The sequence below is a fragment of the Cygnus olor genome, chromosome 20, assembly GCF_009769625.2.
Source record: "Cygnus olor isolate bCygOlo1 chromosome 20, bCygOlo1.pri.v2, whole genome shotgun sequence".
Taxonomy (NCBI): Eukaryota; Metazoa; Chordata; class Aves; order Anseriformes; family Anatidae; genus Cygnus; species Cygnus olor.
The window spans coordinates 533601-550033 of NC_049188.1; the positions used below are offsets into that span (position 1 = coordinate 533601).

At 53.8% G+C, this 16433-nt stretch overlaps 2 protein-coding genes and 1 non-coding gene across 3 annotated transcripts; 2 read left to right on the forward strand and 1 right to left on the reverse strand.

Annotated features, from left to right (window-relative positions):
* Positions 1-325: 325 nt before the first annotated feature.
* LOC121057982 (C-C motif chemokine 4-like) lies at positions 326-1783 on the forward strand. Its single transcript, XM_040532859.1, has 3 exons — positions 326-482; positions 961-1072; positions 1361-1783. The coding sequence occupies exons 1-3, from the start codon at positions 344-346 to the stop codon at positions 1446-1448; spliced, it is 339 nt and encodes a 112-aa protein (XP_040388793.1). The 5' UTR covers positions 326-343; the 3' UTR covers positions 1449-1783.
* Positions 1784-10073: 8290 nt separating this feature from the next.
* LOC121057984 (C-C motif chemokine 5-like) lies at positions 10074-12213 on the reverse strand. Its single transcript, XM_040532862.1, has 3 exons — positions 11914-12213; positions 11326-11437; positions 10074-10683 (listed from the first exon to the last, which is right to left on the reverse strand). Exons 1-3 carry the CDS (start codon positions 11984-11986, stop codon positions 10596-10598), a joined length of 273 nt encoding a protein of 90 aa, XP_040388796.1. The 5' UTR covers positions 11987-12213; the 3' UTR covers positions 10074-10595.
* Positions 12214-16291: 4078 nt separating this feature from the next.
* TRNAE-CUC lies at positions 16292-16363 on the forward strand. The gene has a single exon. It is a non-coding gene; the product is annotated as a tRNA-Glu (tRNA).
* Positions 16364-16433: the final 70 nt, after the last annotated feature.

Below are 16433 nucleotides of genomic sequence, written 5' to 3' on the forward strand. Positions count from 1 at the left end.
TTTTTTTTTTTCCAGAGTTGCATAATCTTAAGCAAATGTTCTGTCTTCTTCTATACAGACTCACAGGGAAAATCCCTCCTGTAATTTAGATGAATAGATCCCTTCTTTGTGGCCAAACTACTTGGCACGCTTCAGTTTCCTTTTGATTTGATAAAAACGAAAATGAATGCTGAGTCAAAGCTCAACATACTTGGCTCCAATGTGAACTATATCCCATTCCTTCTGCCTTATTATTTTTTTGGCTATTTCACTTTCGTGACATCCTCTATCATCATTCTGGAATTTCCACTTGGGCTTCTGCTGCCTCCAGGTCTCCCTATTAAAAGGGAACTGAATCCAGCTGATGCAGTCTGTGTTGCATCTGCCAGAGCTCCTGGTCCTGCTCCGACTGTCCTTGTCTGACGGGAAGATGAAGGTCTCTTCAGTTGTTCTTGCTCTTCTCCTCGTTGCAGCCTCTTGCTCCCAAACCTCCTCTGCCCCAGGTGAGTCCTGCTTTCTCGTTTGTGAAGGAAGAATGGATCTGCGCCTTTGTTATTATTTCTCCACTGAGATCCCCTGGTAGATAGCTGGGAATTTTTCAGCCACTCTCCACTCTGCACTGCAATCAACTACAATTTCCCTGAACTGGAAAATCATCCCTCCGTCCATCCGTCCATCCGTCCATCCCTCCATCCAACTAGCCATCTGTTCAGCCATCCTGGACCTGGGATGCTTATTCCTGGTTATAGTTTAGGGTTCCCAGTCTCTGCCCTAAAACTGAGTAGGAATCTCTCGTATACTTGCCTTCCCTGGCAATAGTCGTTGACATTGGACCAGATAATCTCCCATGCCCCTTTCAGCCTTAATTATTCCCTGGTTCCTCACTCCCTCCTACCTGCATAGCTCCCTGAACTTCTGGGCTGGCTGCTCCCGGTGCACAGCTCAGCACGTGCTCATGCTGTCTCTCCCTGTCTCTTCCAGTTGGACCTGACCACCCAACCTGCTGCTTCTCTTACACATCCCACAAGCTCCCAAAGAAGCTCATCCTGCGTTACTACGTCACCAGCACCAGCTGCTCCCTGCCAGCCCTCGTGTATGTATCAAGGCTGATGCCTGGGCGCAGCGCAGGCACAGCCATTTTGGCGTGTGCGTGTGCATGTGCAGGGACCTGCTGGGGATGGTCCTGCAGGGACTGCCAACAAAGCTTTTGTGGGGACTCCCGGGGATGTTCCTGTAGTGTGAAAAAGCAGATGGGAGTGGGGGGAAAATCCCTGTCAGCCATGGCACCAGCTTGGGACACAAGGGAGAACCTCCTGCAATACCCCAAACCTGGGATGTTGGTCTGAGCAGAGACCTCATGTGTCTCATCCCTGTTCCACAGGTTCATCACAAAGAAAGGGCGCGAAGTCTGTGCCAATCCCAGTGACACCTGGGTGCAAAGATACCTGCAGAACATGAAGCAGAACTGAGCAAAGCCAAATGGGAAGCGCAGCTGCTGTCATGAGTCATGTCATCCTGAGCCCCTGCGACAGAGCAGGGCTTTGGGATGGCAGGAGCTGCACGATACCACATCGTCTGCATGCAGCTCCCAGGGACTGCGGGAACGGCACCATGAGACACCCCGTGTTGGGGTGTTCCTGCTTGCACTCAGCTTGCACAGACCAGTCTGAAACCTCATCAGTCAGCCTGACACCTCTGCCTGTGGCCCAGAAAGGCCCATGGGACTGCACCTCTATTGTTCTTATATTATTTTAATTTATTTAGAAATGATCATATGAGATAGGTAGTATTTTCATCTGTGGATCATAAGGCTATTTATAGGAGGGTGGCAGGGAGGGTATTTACAGGAGGGCGGCAGGGAGGGTATTTACAGGAGGGCAGCTCAGAGTCTCAGAATAGGACGATGGGTGGCCCTGGCTTACTTGTGCAAAATTATGATTCTGGAGAATAAAGAATTTGGATAAAACATGGATTTGGATAAAGCATTTTTATTTTTTCCCCCCCCTTAATTTCCCTTTCACCAGCACAGAGACAAAAACCTCACCACTGAGCCCATCGACACACTCTATATGACATGTGATAATGGGAAATGGTTTGAGGTAAAACCATGCTGTTTCCATACGACAGACATATAAATATCCTCTGACTGTTCCCCCACCGCATATACCTCTACCTCCCACATCCTCTACAAAATCAGACATGCCTGTGCACACACATAGCCTCGCACACACAAGAAGGCACCCCACACACACCCCAGGTGCCTTGGTCCCCAAATGGGCACTGTCTGTGTGACAAGGCAGTGGCTGGACACACTTCAGAGGGCATGACTGGGGAAGGCTGTCATGGCTTTGGGGCTGTGCAGGGAGCTGACAGGCACAAAGCGCACGTGAGCCACCTGTGTGCCCTCGTGCCCAGGTGCTAGGGCATGGAGCAGGGCCAGTTCCCTGCCCACAAGCATGCTCTTCCGGACCTTTGTGCCAGTGAAGGTGACGCATTTCCCAGAACGGAGCCTGCAGGCACCACGCCTATATCGTCAGCAGCCCTGCAACATCACTTGTCCCATGTTCCTGCTCCTCCAGGACACCACTGCAGCTCTGCTGCCAGCCCCGGCATGCATCTGGGTCCTTCTGGCTGGCAGCAGAAAGCAGCAGGCACCCTGGCTCTCTGAGCATCCCAATGGGGTCGCTCCTCACATTCCCACCAGTAAACCAAAACACAGGTCGGTTGTGCTGCTGGGGTGAAAAAACACCAGCAAACCTGCTTTCTCCCTGCTGTTGTTCCCAGGACAAGGCTTTGCAATGGTGCAGAGCAGGTCCCAATGGAGAAAGCGTGGTGCTGGGCACAGTTTGCGTGTGTCATGCTCAGCACACTGAGAAGAAATGCCTGTCCTTGCAGCCATCCCCTCTGCACATCATCTGCTCTGTTCAGTCAGTATTTCTTCTTCCTAATGCAAAAAGTCTCTTACTGTTTCATTTTTTTCCCTGCTGCTTATAAGTCAGACTTGGCTGCCCTGAGACTGGGAAAGCACCTCTCAGCTGTTTTGTGATTTCCCTCTAATGTTGTGTTTTCCCCGCTGGAAATCTGACCTCAGGCAGGAAGGCTCATGGGGGACCCAAGGGGCAGCATGGGCAGACACAGCCCTGTCCCTGGCCATGAGCACTGTTCTGTGTCCCAGGAGATGGCGCTGGTGATGGGGACCATGTGGAGGGGTCCTCTGCAATCCTGTTTCCGCCTGCCGAGCTGGGAGGATGACCAGCTTCCCCCTCCTCTCTCTCTCTCTCCTCAACAGGGTTCTAGCAGACAGGAGCAGCTTAAAGCAGGGACCAGCTTAAAGCTGACCAGTGGGGTCAGCATGATTGCAAAAATCTTACCCCACCCTATGGCCAGCATGCCTTTAGCTCGTGGCTTGCCATCATAGGTGAGAGAGGAAATCTGCAGGGAGGGGTGTCCTGAGCTGGGAAGAGGCATAGGAGCAGAACATGGCCACTGCATGGTGTGGTGGGTGGCCAGGAGCTGCTTCCATGGGTGGGCAGCTAAGAAGCCTGGAAAGGGGGTGCTGGGGGCTGTGGAGCTGGCACCTTCCTGACCACCACAGCTGCTGCATTCTCAGCTGCTTTTTGTTCCCCAAATCCTCCCCGATCCTCTTCTCTGTGAGGGGACAGAGGATGGATGCAGGGAGCCTGGGGGCGGGGGGGGAGGTTATGCCCCAGACCCAAGACAGTCTGGAGAGGCAGGAGGAGCTTGGCTCTGCAGCTGGATCTTTTCCGGACAGTCCCTGGCTGGGAGCCCAGGCCTCTGTGGGAATTTCCCTCAGTCTCTCTGCTTTCGGTTTCCTTGCTGGAACTCCTGGAGCAGCAGCCATGCCAGCCCTGCTCGCTGACACCCCAGCCCTGGCTTCCAGTGAGCCAGAGTGAGTGTGAGACATGGGTGGTGGGGGGTCTCAGAACAATGGGGTGCACCTGGGTGCAGGGGAGCAGCCTGCCCCCAGCCTCTTGCCTGCCGCTAGCTCTGGGCAGGGCAGGGCAGGGCTGCTGGGCGACGCATCAGCTGCCTGCAAAGGTCCTCTCCTGAGGCTAGGGACAGCACCAGACTTTCCCCAGCTCTTTCTTGCTTGCTGCAAGGCTTCTTGTGTGTTTACTGAGGTGGACAGAAACCAAGGAGACTGGCACATTGAGCCTGCTGAACCTGCACAGGCTTTTCCTTCCCTGCCTGTGCTCAGTAATGCCCAGAAGGCACCCAGAATGTCAGAAGACTTTTATAGTCCCATGGGCAAAGCATCAAGCCTTGGGCACTACTGGAGGCTACACCTGGTATCTTGGTCCTCTCTGGTCATTTGGGGAGCTTGAACCCTATTTAGCTCTCCCCTTACTGCCTGTGAATCTGGGAGAAGCCCTGGGATAGGGTGTGAGCAACCCCACAGGCAGCATTCTCCCCCTATGGCCCTTGTTCCTAACCTGATTCTGCAGCTATCCCCTTCATCAGCCCTCAGGGGGTAAAGAATGTAAGGAGGCACTTCTTGCCTCCTCCCTCTCTTAGCTGTCCTCACCATGAGGAGTGGAGTTGTGGTTACTTCTGGGCAACTTTGCTGAAGTATTAAGGGAGGCATATCCTGCCGCAGCCCCCCCCTGCAGCTCTTCTTTGTTAGCTGTTGTTTTGGATCTGACCTCACAACTCAGTGTCTTTGAATTTTGTCTTTCTAAGCTATGTGATGCTGGCTGTGTGCTGGCAGCTCCACGTCACTCAGGAAGCCTTTCTCCTAAACCCATTTTTATAGCACCCATCACTGGTGCACCACCCTATGGAAAGCAAGGACTGGTTGGATCAGTGATGAGCACAGAAATGATCTGTATGTCTGCTTCGCTCCAGCTGGGAATGTGAGAGTCTCTCTGGTTGCTCTCCTTGTTTCTGCCCTCTACTCCCAAGGTGAACCCACTTCTGTCTTTGGATTGTTTTTGTTCTCCTGGAGGAAGAAGGTCTCATCATTGTGACCTGTAAGGCCTGATGAACAGGCATGGGATGCTCTGACTCTTTGGCCTGGAACATGGCCCAGCAGGAGCGCTTGTTCTCTGCTGGTAGTACATGGTTGATTTTCCTTATTATGCCTGAGGACTCTGGGACGGCACAAGAAGTTCCTGGGGAGTCCAGTCACAGGCAAGCAATGGCAGGGCCTTTCAGGAAGTCCAGCTGGAGCTTTCCTTAACTGGGGACTGCCCACAGAGCCAGATGGGGCAGGGGGGGCTGAAGCTGTTGGGACTACTGCCCCTTCCCACTACAGACTTCAGCATATCTTCACTGGTGGTGCAGGAAGCCTGTGTCCTGTCTGCCCATCCTTGCCCGGTGGGGAGAAAGTCCCAAGGTCTCTGGGGTGGGAATGGTTAGGGTTAGATGCTCTCACTCTCCATGTGTGTGGGATGGCAGGGTCAGCATCCCTGATGTGTCTCCTTCTGGTTGTAGGGATTCAGTCCTACACTCCAAATCTCTTCCAACCAGCCCTGTCACAGCTGTGCACTGCTTCGTGCTCGCTTGGCAGAAGCTTTCCAGGAAACGTGAGAAGGAGTCTTCCTACACTACCAGCTGGTGCCAGCAGCCAGCTCTTGTGTGGGTAACTCACCAGCCCTGGGCCCGTTCAGGAAGCTTTTGACTTGGCCCCACAAATCTTTCTCTATCTTGGGACCAAGAGTTGGGTTTGTTGTGCGTTATCTGGGACTGGCCATCAGTCTGCACTGGCAAGGAGAGAGATTTTTCCAGCTGCAGGGAGGTGGCTGAGAAAGACCTGCCTGTACTGGTGAAGGGACGAGCCCTGTAGAGGGAGGATGGGATGTTATTCTGGGAAATCTGTCTTGGTTTTATGTGGCAAGGTTTTGGTAGCAGGGGTCTGCAGAGTTGGCCTCTGTGAGAAGAGCCCAGAAGCTGCCCCATTTCAGATCACAGCCAGCTCCTGCTGGCTCCGAAAAGGACCCGCTGATGGCCAGAGTTGAGCCAGTAAGTCATGTTCGCACCTCTGTGAGAGCAGATTTAAGAAAGGGGGGAAAACAAAACAAAACAAAACAAAACAGAAAACTGCTGTCCAACAACAACTGGGAGAGAGGTGAGTGAGAACCAGCCCTGCAGACTCCAAGGTCAGTGCAGCAGGAGGGCAGGAGGTGCTCCAGGCACGCAGCACAAGTTCCCCTGCGGCCTGTGGAGAGGCCCCTGGTGGAGCAGGCTGTCTCCCTGCAGCCCATGGGTCCCACATGGAGCAGATCTCCACGCTGCAGCCCCCCCGTGGAGGAGCCCCCGGTGGAGCAGGTGGATGTGGCCTGGAGGAGGCTGCGGCCCATGGAGAGCCCCCGCAGGAGCAGGCCCCGGGCCGGAGCTGCAGCCCGTGGAGAGGAGCCCACGCAGGAGCAGGGGTCTGGGGGGAGCTGCCGCCTGTGGGGGACCCGTGCTGGAGCAGTTTGCTCCTGGGGGATGGACCCCATAATACGGAGCCATGTGGGAGCAGTTCTTGAAGAGCTGCTGCCTGTGGGCAGCCCCCGCAGGCTCAGTTCGGGAAGAATGGCATCCCGTGGGAGGGACCCCACGTGGAGCAGGGGCAGAGAGTGACTGTGAAGGAGTGGTGGAGACGAAGCGTCAGGGACTGACTGCAGACTCCATTTCCCATTTCCCTGTGCCACGCAGGGGAGGGCAGAGAAGACGGTGGGTGGGGAGGAAGGTTTTTTTAAATTTGTTTTTAGTTTCTCACTGTTGTAATCCAGTAGTGATAGGCCATAAATTCATAAATCTCCCTATGCTGAGTCAGTTTTGCCCATGACAATAATTGTTGAGTGATCTCCCTGTCCTTATCTCAACTGCGGCGCCCTTTCAGTCATATTTTCTCCCCTTTTTCCTTTGAGGAGGGGAAGTGAAAGAGAGGTTGTGGTGGAGTTCAGCTACGTAAACCACCACAAAACCATCCCAGCCTGACTGAGGAGGAGCCCCCGGGTGAGGTGTTTGGTGCGCAGAGATCAATGCCCACAGGATGCCTGCCCCAGCAGACACCAACTACTCTGTCTGCAGCAGCCACTCAGGCCTGCAGTCTGTGGTCCTCCTCCCTGCCTGCCAAAGCCTGCAGCAAGTGGAAGCAGAGCCAGGAGTCTGACATGGGACCTTCTCTGGTTTCTCAGCACCTCCCCTTGGCTGGCTGCCTGCACAGTGGTCAGCAGTCACACAAAGGACAGTTCCCAGCCCTGATGTGGCACCACAGTGCAGCTCTGCAGTGGTGCATCCCTTCCTCACCACAAAGGCTTCCTGGTCCTCTCGACATCTTCCCCACCAGGAAAAAAATGGTCTGAGCTGCCCCACCACTGCTGGGTGAGCGCATTTGTGAAATTTTTGGGGACACATGAGTCAATATGGCATCTCAGCCCCAGCTTCTTTTCCTCCTCTTGCAAAGTAGTTTCAGTGTCATGAACAACATGGTCCCCTCTCACTCACGGTGTTTGCCAGACAGGGCAAAGGGAGCTGTGTCCCCACAGGGAGTGCTGCTTGGCCATCCTGCCTCAGCTGGCCTGCCCTGGAGAGGGCAAGCTTGTGCCTCAGTGTCCCTGTCTGTAAGAGACAGAAAGCAGTGCTGAAAAAGCTGTCCATGAATCATTCAAGGAGACACTGTCTGAAAGCAAAGCATTGCGTGCATCATTTGATTATTCTCGTGTCCAGGTGTACCCAGCTGGTTTTGCATCCCCTCCCTGTTTCCTCCCATGGGCAGGCTGTGCCCCAGGGTACCCCTTTCCTCCTGCCATAGCCAACTGTGCCTGAGCTGCTTTGCTGGGGTGAAACAAAGACTTGCACCTCTGCTCTCCCACTGAGCTACCAGCCCAGCCTGCAGAGCCTTCATGCTCTCAGAGAGCTATGCTGGGGCATCCCTCATCTACCTGGAGGGAAGCTGTGATGTACTGGAGTGTTTTGGGTGTTCCACTAATTAGCAGCCTTCAGCCTCATTCATGGTTTCACGCTGACATTAAGGAACAAAGCCTGTTCATAAGGCCTGTTGCCATGTCCCTCACTGAGCTTGGGCATCCACAACCCCCCTTGCTCACTCGCAGGCTTCCCCCTCCCACCCACAACCTCACATCCTTTAGGACTCCCAAGCCCTGCAGACCCCTGGATGTGCAGGGCCCCAGCCACGAGCCTGCTGTGAGCACCAGACCTGATACCCATGTGGATTTCATTGTCCCCCATCTCCTGCTGCCAAGTCTCTGTACACTCCACAGGCTGCTGCCAAGGTGGGCTGGAGGCAGCACCCCTGGGGACCCTGCCCCTGTGCCTGGCGACCCCACTGACCAGACAGGGCTCTTCCCATCCCAGACCTGGGCGCTGGCATCCCTTCCTCTACTGCAACCTCCCTCTCCCTCCTCTGCTTCTGTCCTCTACCTGCAGCCTCCCAGCTCTCTGCCTCTTTCATCTGTGCCTCCTTGATGGTTTCTGTCCCACAGGGTGCCCTGCACCCAACTCTACCCCCTACACTTTTCTTCCCCATCCCCAGGGAGAGCCACTCTGTTCTGCCTGAGGCTGTCACCTTGTATCCCATCACCAAGGATCTGGAATCCCTCCACAGCTGGGTCCCCTGGGGCTCCCAGGACCCCTCAGCATGTAGGCACCACACAGGCAGGAGACCTGCCAGGATTCAAGGACGGGATAATTTTGGGTTGTGATATTTTGACATGGACACATGCACAGATGTCTCGGGGCTCACTGTTGCCTGCTCTCACTGTAAGAACATGCTGCCAGCTCAGCCAGGTAGATGAAAGCCCAGCAGGGCTGCAAGGCCTCGTGCTGAGCAGGGCAGCCCCTTCTTCACTGAGACCATCTCCACCACCACCACCATCTGCCCTCTCTCTGGGCAATGACAATGTCCCCTGTCCGCTTTGGCTTGGCGAGGCTTCTGCATCTGTTTCCTGCCCCAGGCTGCAGGGAACACAGCTTCGGTCTGCAGAGAGCCCTGGGAGCAGTGGGTTAGAGCTCTGTGCTCAGGTTCTGCCAGAAATGGAGACTTTGAGGCAGCTAATAAAGAACTCCATAGGAAAGGGTGGTCATTAATCAGGGAGACCTGTGGAAAGGTGGTGATGAGCAAGGGGAGGACAGGAGACCACACAAATACATGCAGACCACTGTAGCACCACTGAGCTTGGGGTGTTTAACAGAAACTGTATCTCACACTGATTTGCTTGCTCCAAATTACAGAGGAAAATAATGGCAATGAGGGGAGGACTGTGAAATAAGTCCCAGTGAGTGAAGAGGAGCTCATTTCCTCGTAAACAATGGCCTGGGGGGTGAACATGGACATGCACAAACTGCCTGCACAAGGTCAGGTCGGCTTACAAAAGCTTCTTTTTGCTTCAGGCAGCTCTGATGGAGGCAGCCCAGGGCACATAGCGAAGGTCCTCTCCCCCCTTCACAGAGCTTCAGTGGCAGGAGGTCAGACCCAGCAGTTTCATTTTCCACCCACAAAGACATCAGCAAGCTTTAAATGCAAACCATAGCTTGACAAAATGTTTTTCTTGTTTTTACTCAGTGTGCTTTTAAAAAACAAAATCAGGCTTTCTTTGCAAACCAGCTGCAGACAGATCTGCAGCAGATAATGGGTGCCTGTGGTAAAACGCTAAGAAGGTAGGGCCAGAGCAGAGCAGCAGATCCTGCAGGACCAGCTCCACCAGCTCCTGGCCTTGGTCACTGATGCGATGGGGGCAAGGGCTGGCTCACAGCAGAACAGGGGCTGGGAGGATGCAGCCCTGGGCAGTGCTGGGTGCTGGAGACTAGGAAGGCGATGCAGGAGGGAAGATTTTTAGGGAAAAGGAGGATGAGGCATTTCCAGCTGGGAAGTCAGGGTCTGTCTCCTGCCTCTCCCAAGGTGGTTGTGGTGGAGTCCTTCTAGACAAGTGCCTTCCAAGTGTCAGCTCTGGGGTAGGCAGGTGCTGGGCTGTGTAACAGAAAGGTCCCTCCACACCCCAGCACTCCCAGGACCAAGTGCTTTTTGCCTTCCTCTGGGGCTGGGCAAGAGAGGAAACAGATGGCAGAGTGAAGAGAGTGAGAGAAAAAGTCTTTATTCTTTGGTACCAGCAAGACACAGCGTTTTGAGAATAAGGCTGAACAACATGGTTCCACAACCAGCATCCCATAAATATCCAGTGTGCCATTTCTTCCATTAAGGAAGGATCTCATTCACTGCATCTCATTCACAGCATCTACTGTACTGCAGGGTTCAGCCAGCTGGCTTGGAAGTCAGACTGCATTTACATGACAGCACTCATACCTAGTTTTGACAGACCACTTCCCACAAATAGCTCCTAAGATTCCCCTCCCATTCTAGCAGCAGAGGCACAAGGAGTGGATGGAGTTTAGTCACAGCTCACACAGCAGGCTATGCCAGGCCATGTCTGCAAGGCCAGGAGGTAGGTCCCCAGCATCACAGCTGCCCAGTAGGGGTGGCTAAATTGTAAAAGATAAACAATGCCCTTGCAAGACAAAAGGAAATTCAGGGGCCCCGAGGTGTCTGTTGGTCCTGGTGCTCAGAACAAGCAGGATTTCTGGTCCATGCCATGACTTTGCTGGATGGTCTTGCAGGACTCTCCTGGCAGGTTCCTCTCAGCTCCCAGTGCTCAGTGCATCTCCAGGAAGTTCACATATTCCTTCACCCACCTGGCATCAGGTTTAGCACAAACCTGCCGAGTCCTCCTGGTGATGAACCTGTCAAGCCATGCATAGAGGTGTTACAGTCCTGGAGGTAGAAGGGACATGCCGAAGTGGCAGCCAGGGTCTTGGGTCACCTTCTGGACACCTACTGACCTGTCCTGTGATCGGTGCTGGCTCCCAAGGGGATCATTTACCCTGCCATAAACCACAAGCTCCAGGGGAGCCTGCTAAACCCAGGCATCAAGGAGAGCTCTAGGTCCCCTGGGAGAAGCCCCCATGCTCAGACATTCCTGTCCCTGTCCAGTCTGGAGGTGAGCCTGGATGCAGTGTGTGGGCATCTGGCATTTCTGGGGCAAGCATCTGCTGGCCTCAGACCCCTAGTCTACATCAGGTACAAGTCTTGCAAGTGGCACGTTATGTGCCTTGGGCTCATGGCCACAGGGAGGTCCTGCTGGCTACACAGGAATATCCTTCCCACACCTTGTTCCCAGCATCAGGATGGCCCTAGTTGTCATCCGAGGAGGATGAGTGCTCACATACAGCATGTGGGACCTGTGGTGGCTGCTCCCTGACTCCACGCATGGTTCCTCACACCACCATGCTCTTGGTCCCAGTGGATGGCAAGAAACTTTGGAGCAGAGCCCAAAGGCTGGTGGAGCCTTTCCCCAAGAGCTCAGAGCACGAGCCAGTACTTACACAACTGCTGGCTGTGGGCATTTGCTGCTGGTGTAGAAATAATCCTTCACATGACTCTGGGGCAGCTTCTGTGAGGTATAGCTGAAGCAGCAGATGGTTGTGTCAGCTCCAACTGGAAGAGATCAGGAAGGACAGCATGAGTCTACCCCTCAAGCCTATGAGAGCATGGGCAACCATTCCCTTACTCAGCTGTGGAGCCCTCTTCTTAACCAAATTAACCATAAAGTCAGCAAAAAATGACTGTGCTTAATGAAAGTCACTGCTAGAGTGTCTTGCTAAAGGCTCTCTTCCTCACTACCAAAGATAAACATCCCCTCGGTCACTCTAGGATCACTCCTAAAGCCTGCTAACAAAAGCAGAGATGTGAAACCTGAAACCTTTAATCCTTGCAATGTAAAATTAATAATTATCTCCCTAAGTCAAAAGGATGCTAGAAAGGAAAACCAATTCAAAGAAAGCATGAAAAGCTATTCAGACAGGTTTTTAACCTTTGAAACTTTTTCTCTCTCTTCTTCAAAATTATTGCCTTCAGAGCAAAAATCCTGACCGCCAACATCCCACCCCAGGAGAGCAGAGAGTTGTACTCACTTGGGCCAGAAAAGGCCTGAGAAAAGAGGCCAGCAACCAGGAGGATGGAGAGGGCTGCACCAAAGATGTTCATTATGGTCAGAGGTGAGCTGCAAGGCAGAAGGAGGACCAGATCAGGTTTCTCCTTTGTCTGGTGCGAGATGGTTTGGATGCTCCTTGATTTTTATAGGGGTGGCAGCAGATTTCAAGGCAAGTGTTCGGAGTTTCCAAAGCGTAACAGAGCTGATGTCATGGCACCTTTGCCTCAGAAATACTGAAAAAAGAGGAAGCAGCAGGTTTAGGAAATACTAAAATAGCCTTTGTGTAAGGTGGGGTAAGTCTGAACTAACCAGCACCCGCACAAGGGCTATACTGACCAAGACAGGATATGAAACGGCTCTTGAGAAGCAGATTCACACTTAGATTCACCAAGATGACAGCAAACCCCAACAAGCTCATCTCAGCAGCCTCCCACAGGGCCAGGAAGTTGGCAGACCAATGTCCTTTTCAAGAACCCAAGCCCTGAGCACAAAGGTGCTCAGCCCCTTGAATGGCTTGGGACCAGGTCCAGTCGGGGGGCCTGTGGTGGGCTGGGACACACGTGAGGGGCAGCGTGGGCAGCGGGCATGCTCTGAGCGCCACTGCCTGTGCAGGCAGCAAGGATGGCTGGCACCCTGGGGAGGCTGTAGCCCCGGGCCATCTTTGAGAGACACAAAACCCTCAAAGCTGTGCTCCCAGTGTGGAGCTTAGGACGTCCCAGTACACACCAGCATCGGCCAAGAAAGGGGGTGCTTGCCTGGTAAGTCCACCTTGACGGTTTGGCTCTACAAACACTGACTTCTCCCAGACACATGGGGCAAACACAAGCGCCAACCTGGGCTTGGGGGAAGGTGGGATGAAGAAGGCAGAGCAGGAGGCTCCCCTGCCTGGGACTCGATCTCATGCCAAGGCAGAGCCCCACCCCCATGTGCACACTCACAGTCATGGGCCTCGCAATGGGCTCCCCGGGTTGCCGCAGGAAGCATTTCCCCTTTCTCCACCTCCCTCTTCTCTTCAGCTGGCACCACGTTTGCCAGCTCACAGCCTGTGGTTTCTCTGTGAATTTCATGCCTGGCTCCCAGAGACAGGTGCTGCTCACGAGGCACCACGAGCTCCTCACCCTGGGTTTTCCTTGCTGTCCTGTGGCCCCTGCAGCGCAGTGGACTGCAACAGGAGCTGCTGTTCTGTTCCCATGGCATGGTGTCCCCTTCACCACAATGTCCCCAAAAACTGGGAGAATGAGAGGTGCTGCAGGAGGGCTCTGTGCTACAGGACAGCAAGAACCTAAGGCTTCCCCAAACCTCCCTCCCGGCTGAGCAGGCAGGAGCTCTCCCTGTGGGCTAGAGGGGGGATGCCAGGCAGGTGAAGTGCCCTGGGGACCCCAAGGACTCCTGCCCTCAAACTAATGTGAAGGGTCTGGAGCTGAACGCAGTGATATAGTGGAGCTGCTGTGACTGGCACCATGGGGTTGTCATAAATGCCTGGTGGCAGCATTTTGGGGCAGAACAGCAATATGCTAACAGGCACTTGGGCTTTGTCAGAGACAAAACCTTAACGGGAATTTGCCAAGGGATGTCCTACTCTGAGCTGGGAAGAGGGATTATTTATTGCTATTCCTCTGCTGAATGTATTTGAATATTGCAATTAGCCAATTGTTCTGGCTAATTTATGCACTTATTGCATTACATACCCTCATACCCTAGATCCGCAATGGGGTACCAAGCAAGGCCATGCATCTCAGCCGCATCTCCTCGCTGCAATGGTGGCTGCATTTTATACTGGGTCCTGACCTGTGCCTGCTGCCCCGAGGCTGCCCCTGGGGCTGGGACTTGTCCTTCAAAGGAGCAGTGCTTTTAGAAGATAAATATTTTCATCCCCCCCAGCTGCACACCACACACAGCCCCGCACACTGCTGACAAGGTGCAGCTTCTGGACTGCATTGCTTCCTTGTTGCATTCAGGGGGTGGCAATCACCCACCTCCCAGTCCTCTGCCATCACAGCCAGAGGCTGTGCCCAGTATGTGTCATGCAAGTGAGCCTGCTGCTGCCAGCAGACTGGTTAGTGCCTATGACAAAACATCTGACGGTCCCAGATAGAGATCTAAGAAACCGCACAGAGATACTGACGCAGCCCCAACCACAAGACTGCCAGAGCCCATGCTCTGTTGGAGCTTGTAGAGGCAACCAAAACCATGAAATCTGCATATCTTTCTGATGATGCAGGGCATCTGCACCTCAGCCCAGCACGACTCCCCTCTCCCCACTGCCCTAACGAGCACAAGGTGTGCAATAATGTTAGGTGTCTCTGGAGTCCACTGCACAGCCCAGCCTCATCTCTCACACTGGGGTTTTGGCCCTGAGCAGGTCTTTGTGGTGGAGACATGACTGAGATGCTGCAGCATTGCAAAGATGTGAGGCCCTGGTCTTTTGTCTTAGCTCCATCCTTGCTCCTGAGGGAAGGTGACACTCTTCTCTGTTCTTCATCCTACTCTGCACTTCACCAGTCAGTCCTCCAGTGTCATCCACTGCCTCCCTTTGTCCTTTCCTGCTTCCTGCAGCACAGCTCCTCAGGAAAAGGCAGTGAGCAGCAGTCATCATCCAGTGGGCACAACATGACTGGGGAGAGGCCAGGGCACCATAGGGACAGGGGAGCTGTCCCTGGATGTCCCTGTGTGACCACAGACCATGTCAAGGAAGGGCTGCAGGGGATCCATGCGGACCGTGCCAGGGTTTGGATGGAGAGGGGAGCTGTGTGGCCATTTTAGGGAGCTGCATGGGGCAGGGAGAGCCCTGAAGGAGCCTCCCCAGGGCACTTTATGTCAGCAAGTCCCCATCAAGGGACCCTGGTCGACACTGACAGAAATGGGAACTGTGCTGAATGGTGCCTGGGGGATGTGGGAGAAAGTGGAGGAAGGAAGGAATAAAGAAAAGGCTGCGATGGCACATTCCTTTGTGCATTCAGCTAAAGACACAGGTGTAGCATAGGCTGGTGAAGGAGCAGAGAGAGCTCCCTTGTCCTGCACAGCATTTACATCTCTCAACCATGCACAAGTGTCCAAGGTGCACAAGCCCTCTGCTGTCTTTCGTGGGAAATGTTCCTGGAGCCTTTTCATTCCTCTGCATCGTAGTCACCATTCACCCGTCTGCTGGGAAGCCCTGCAGTGCCCCAGGTGCAAGCGTGGGGCTCTTCTCCCTGCAGCCCGACCCGGTGCTGCCCACACTGGTAGCAACCACCTGAGGAATGGGGGCCCACTCCAAGCCCCTCTGCTCTGCTCTGCTCCGTTCAGCAGAAAGTCCCTTTTTTTTTAGGAGATGGGTGCAGGCACGGGGGGAGAAGTCTGGTTTTGTTTTTGTCTCAGCCTACCTCACTTAAGCTCCAGGGGTTTTGTCCCCATAAATTTCACTTAAGAAAATAAGACTAAAAAAGACATTTCACTTAAGAAAAAATACAGTTGTGAAATAAAAAATGCTAAGTGAGGTGCTTGGGGCAAGGGTGGGTGGATGACAAGTGCCACTGCTGCATGATGCCCATGCAGTGCTGCCTGTGTCCCTCACCCGTCCCCTCCTGCAGCACAGCTCCCAGAGCAAGTGGGCAAGTGTTTACCCATCTTCTGTCTGTGGCGTAAATGAAGGCAAAAGGCTCTGCTCCTTTAGGAGGACTGTCTCTGGAAACTAGGGTCACCTTCTCTTTACAGCTCCAGCCAAAGTCTCAAAAGATGGCCCCTGGGAAAACAAGATGCAGATTTTACTGTGCACTCAGTAGGAATGGGGACCCCAGACACAGCCCCTCTACCAGCACAAGGGCTCAGAGCCCTGTTTCCCTTGAGCAGGGGAAAGCTCTGCTAGTAATCATCAGCCTGTGCCTATGCTGTTCTGCTTCACCCAACTTCAGGGGCACCCTGGCTGAGTTCCATGAGCTGGGGTTGCTGTGTCCATGATGCTGGATCACCTGTGATTTGTGTCACCTTAGCCTGGCCATGCACAGCAGCACAAATGGGGTCCCTGCTCCAACAGCAGCACGGCTGAACCTCCTTGGTGAACTCCTAGGGTACTGCTAATTGTTTTCTTGAGCAATTGGACATCATTGTCTTTCCCAAACCTGCCTTCATTGGTGATCATAGCCTCTGCATAGCTGAGTTCTGCTTCCCAGACCTGGCAGAGATGGGGTCCTCTTGCACAGAGGATCTGCCCAATGCCACAGCTCTCAGAAAGCAGCAGGTGTCCCTGCAAAGTCCCACAGAAAGGCTGTGGCATCCATACCAACCAGTCTTCCCCTTTGGCTGTGGGGTCCATGTGTCTATATCCCTTCAGAGCCTGGTTGGTCGCCATCACGGAGTCTATCACCATTACCCTCATCTCATCCCTGGTAGTCTAGTGGTCAGGATTTGGCACTCTCACTGCCACGGCCTGGGTTCGATTCCCAGCCAGGGAAGGGGTTCCCCCACTGCAGGTTTCAGCCTTTTCCTGGATGGCTGCAGTGCCCTGGAGCAAATCTTGGGGTT

Bases quoted from the DNA above. Each gene is read 5' to 3' on its own strand.
- LOC121057982 (XM_040532859.1), top strand. From the start codon at position 344: ATGCAGTCTGTGTTGCATCTGCCAGAGCTCCTGGTCCTGCTCCGACTG. The intron at 483-960 runs GTGAGTCCTGCT...TGTCTCTTCCAG, and splicing joins CCAAACCTCCTCTGCCCCAG to TTGGACCTGACCACCCAACC. The intron at 1,073-1,360 runs GTATGTATCAAG...CCTGTTCCACAG, and splicing joins TGCTCCCTGCCAGCCCTCGT to GTTCATCACAAAGAAAGGGC.
- LOC121057984 (XM_040532862.1), bottom strand. From the start codon at position 11,986: ATGAACATCTTTGGTGCAGCCCTCTCCATCCTCCTGGTTGCTGGCCTC. The intron at 11,438-11,913 runs GTGAGTACAACT...GATCTCTTCCAG, and splicing joins TCAGGCCTTTTCTGGCCCAA to TTGGAGCTGACACAACCATC. The intron at 10,684-11,325 runs GTAAGTACTGGC...ATGGCTTGACAG, and splicing joins TGCCCACAGCCAGCAGTTGT to GTTCATCACCAGGAGGACTC.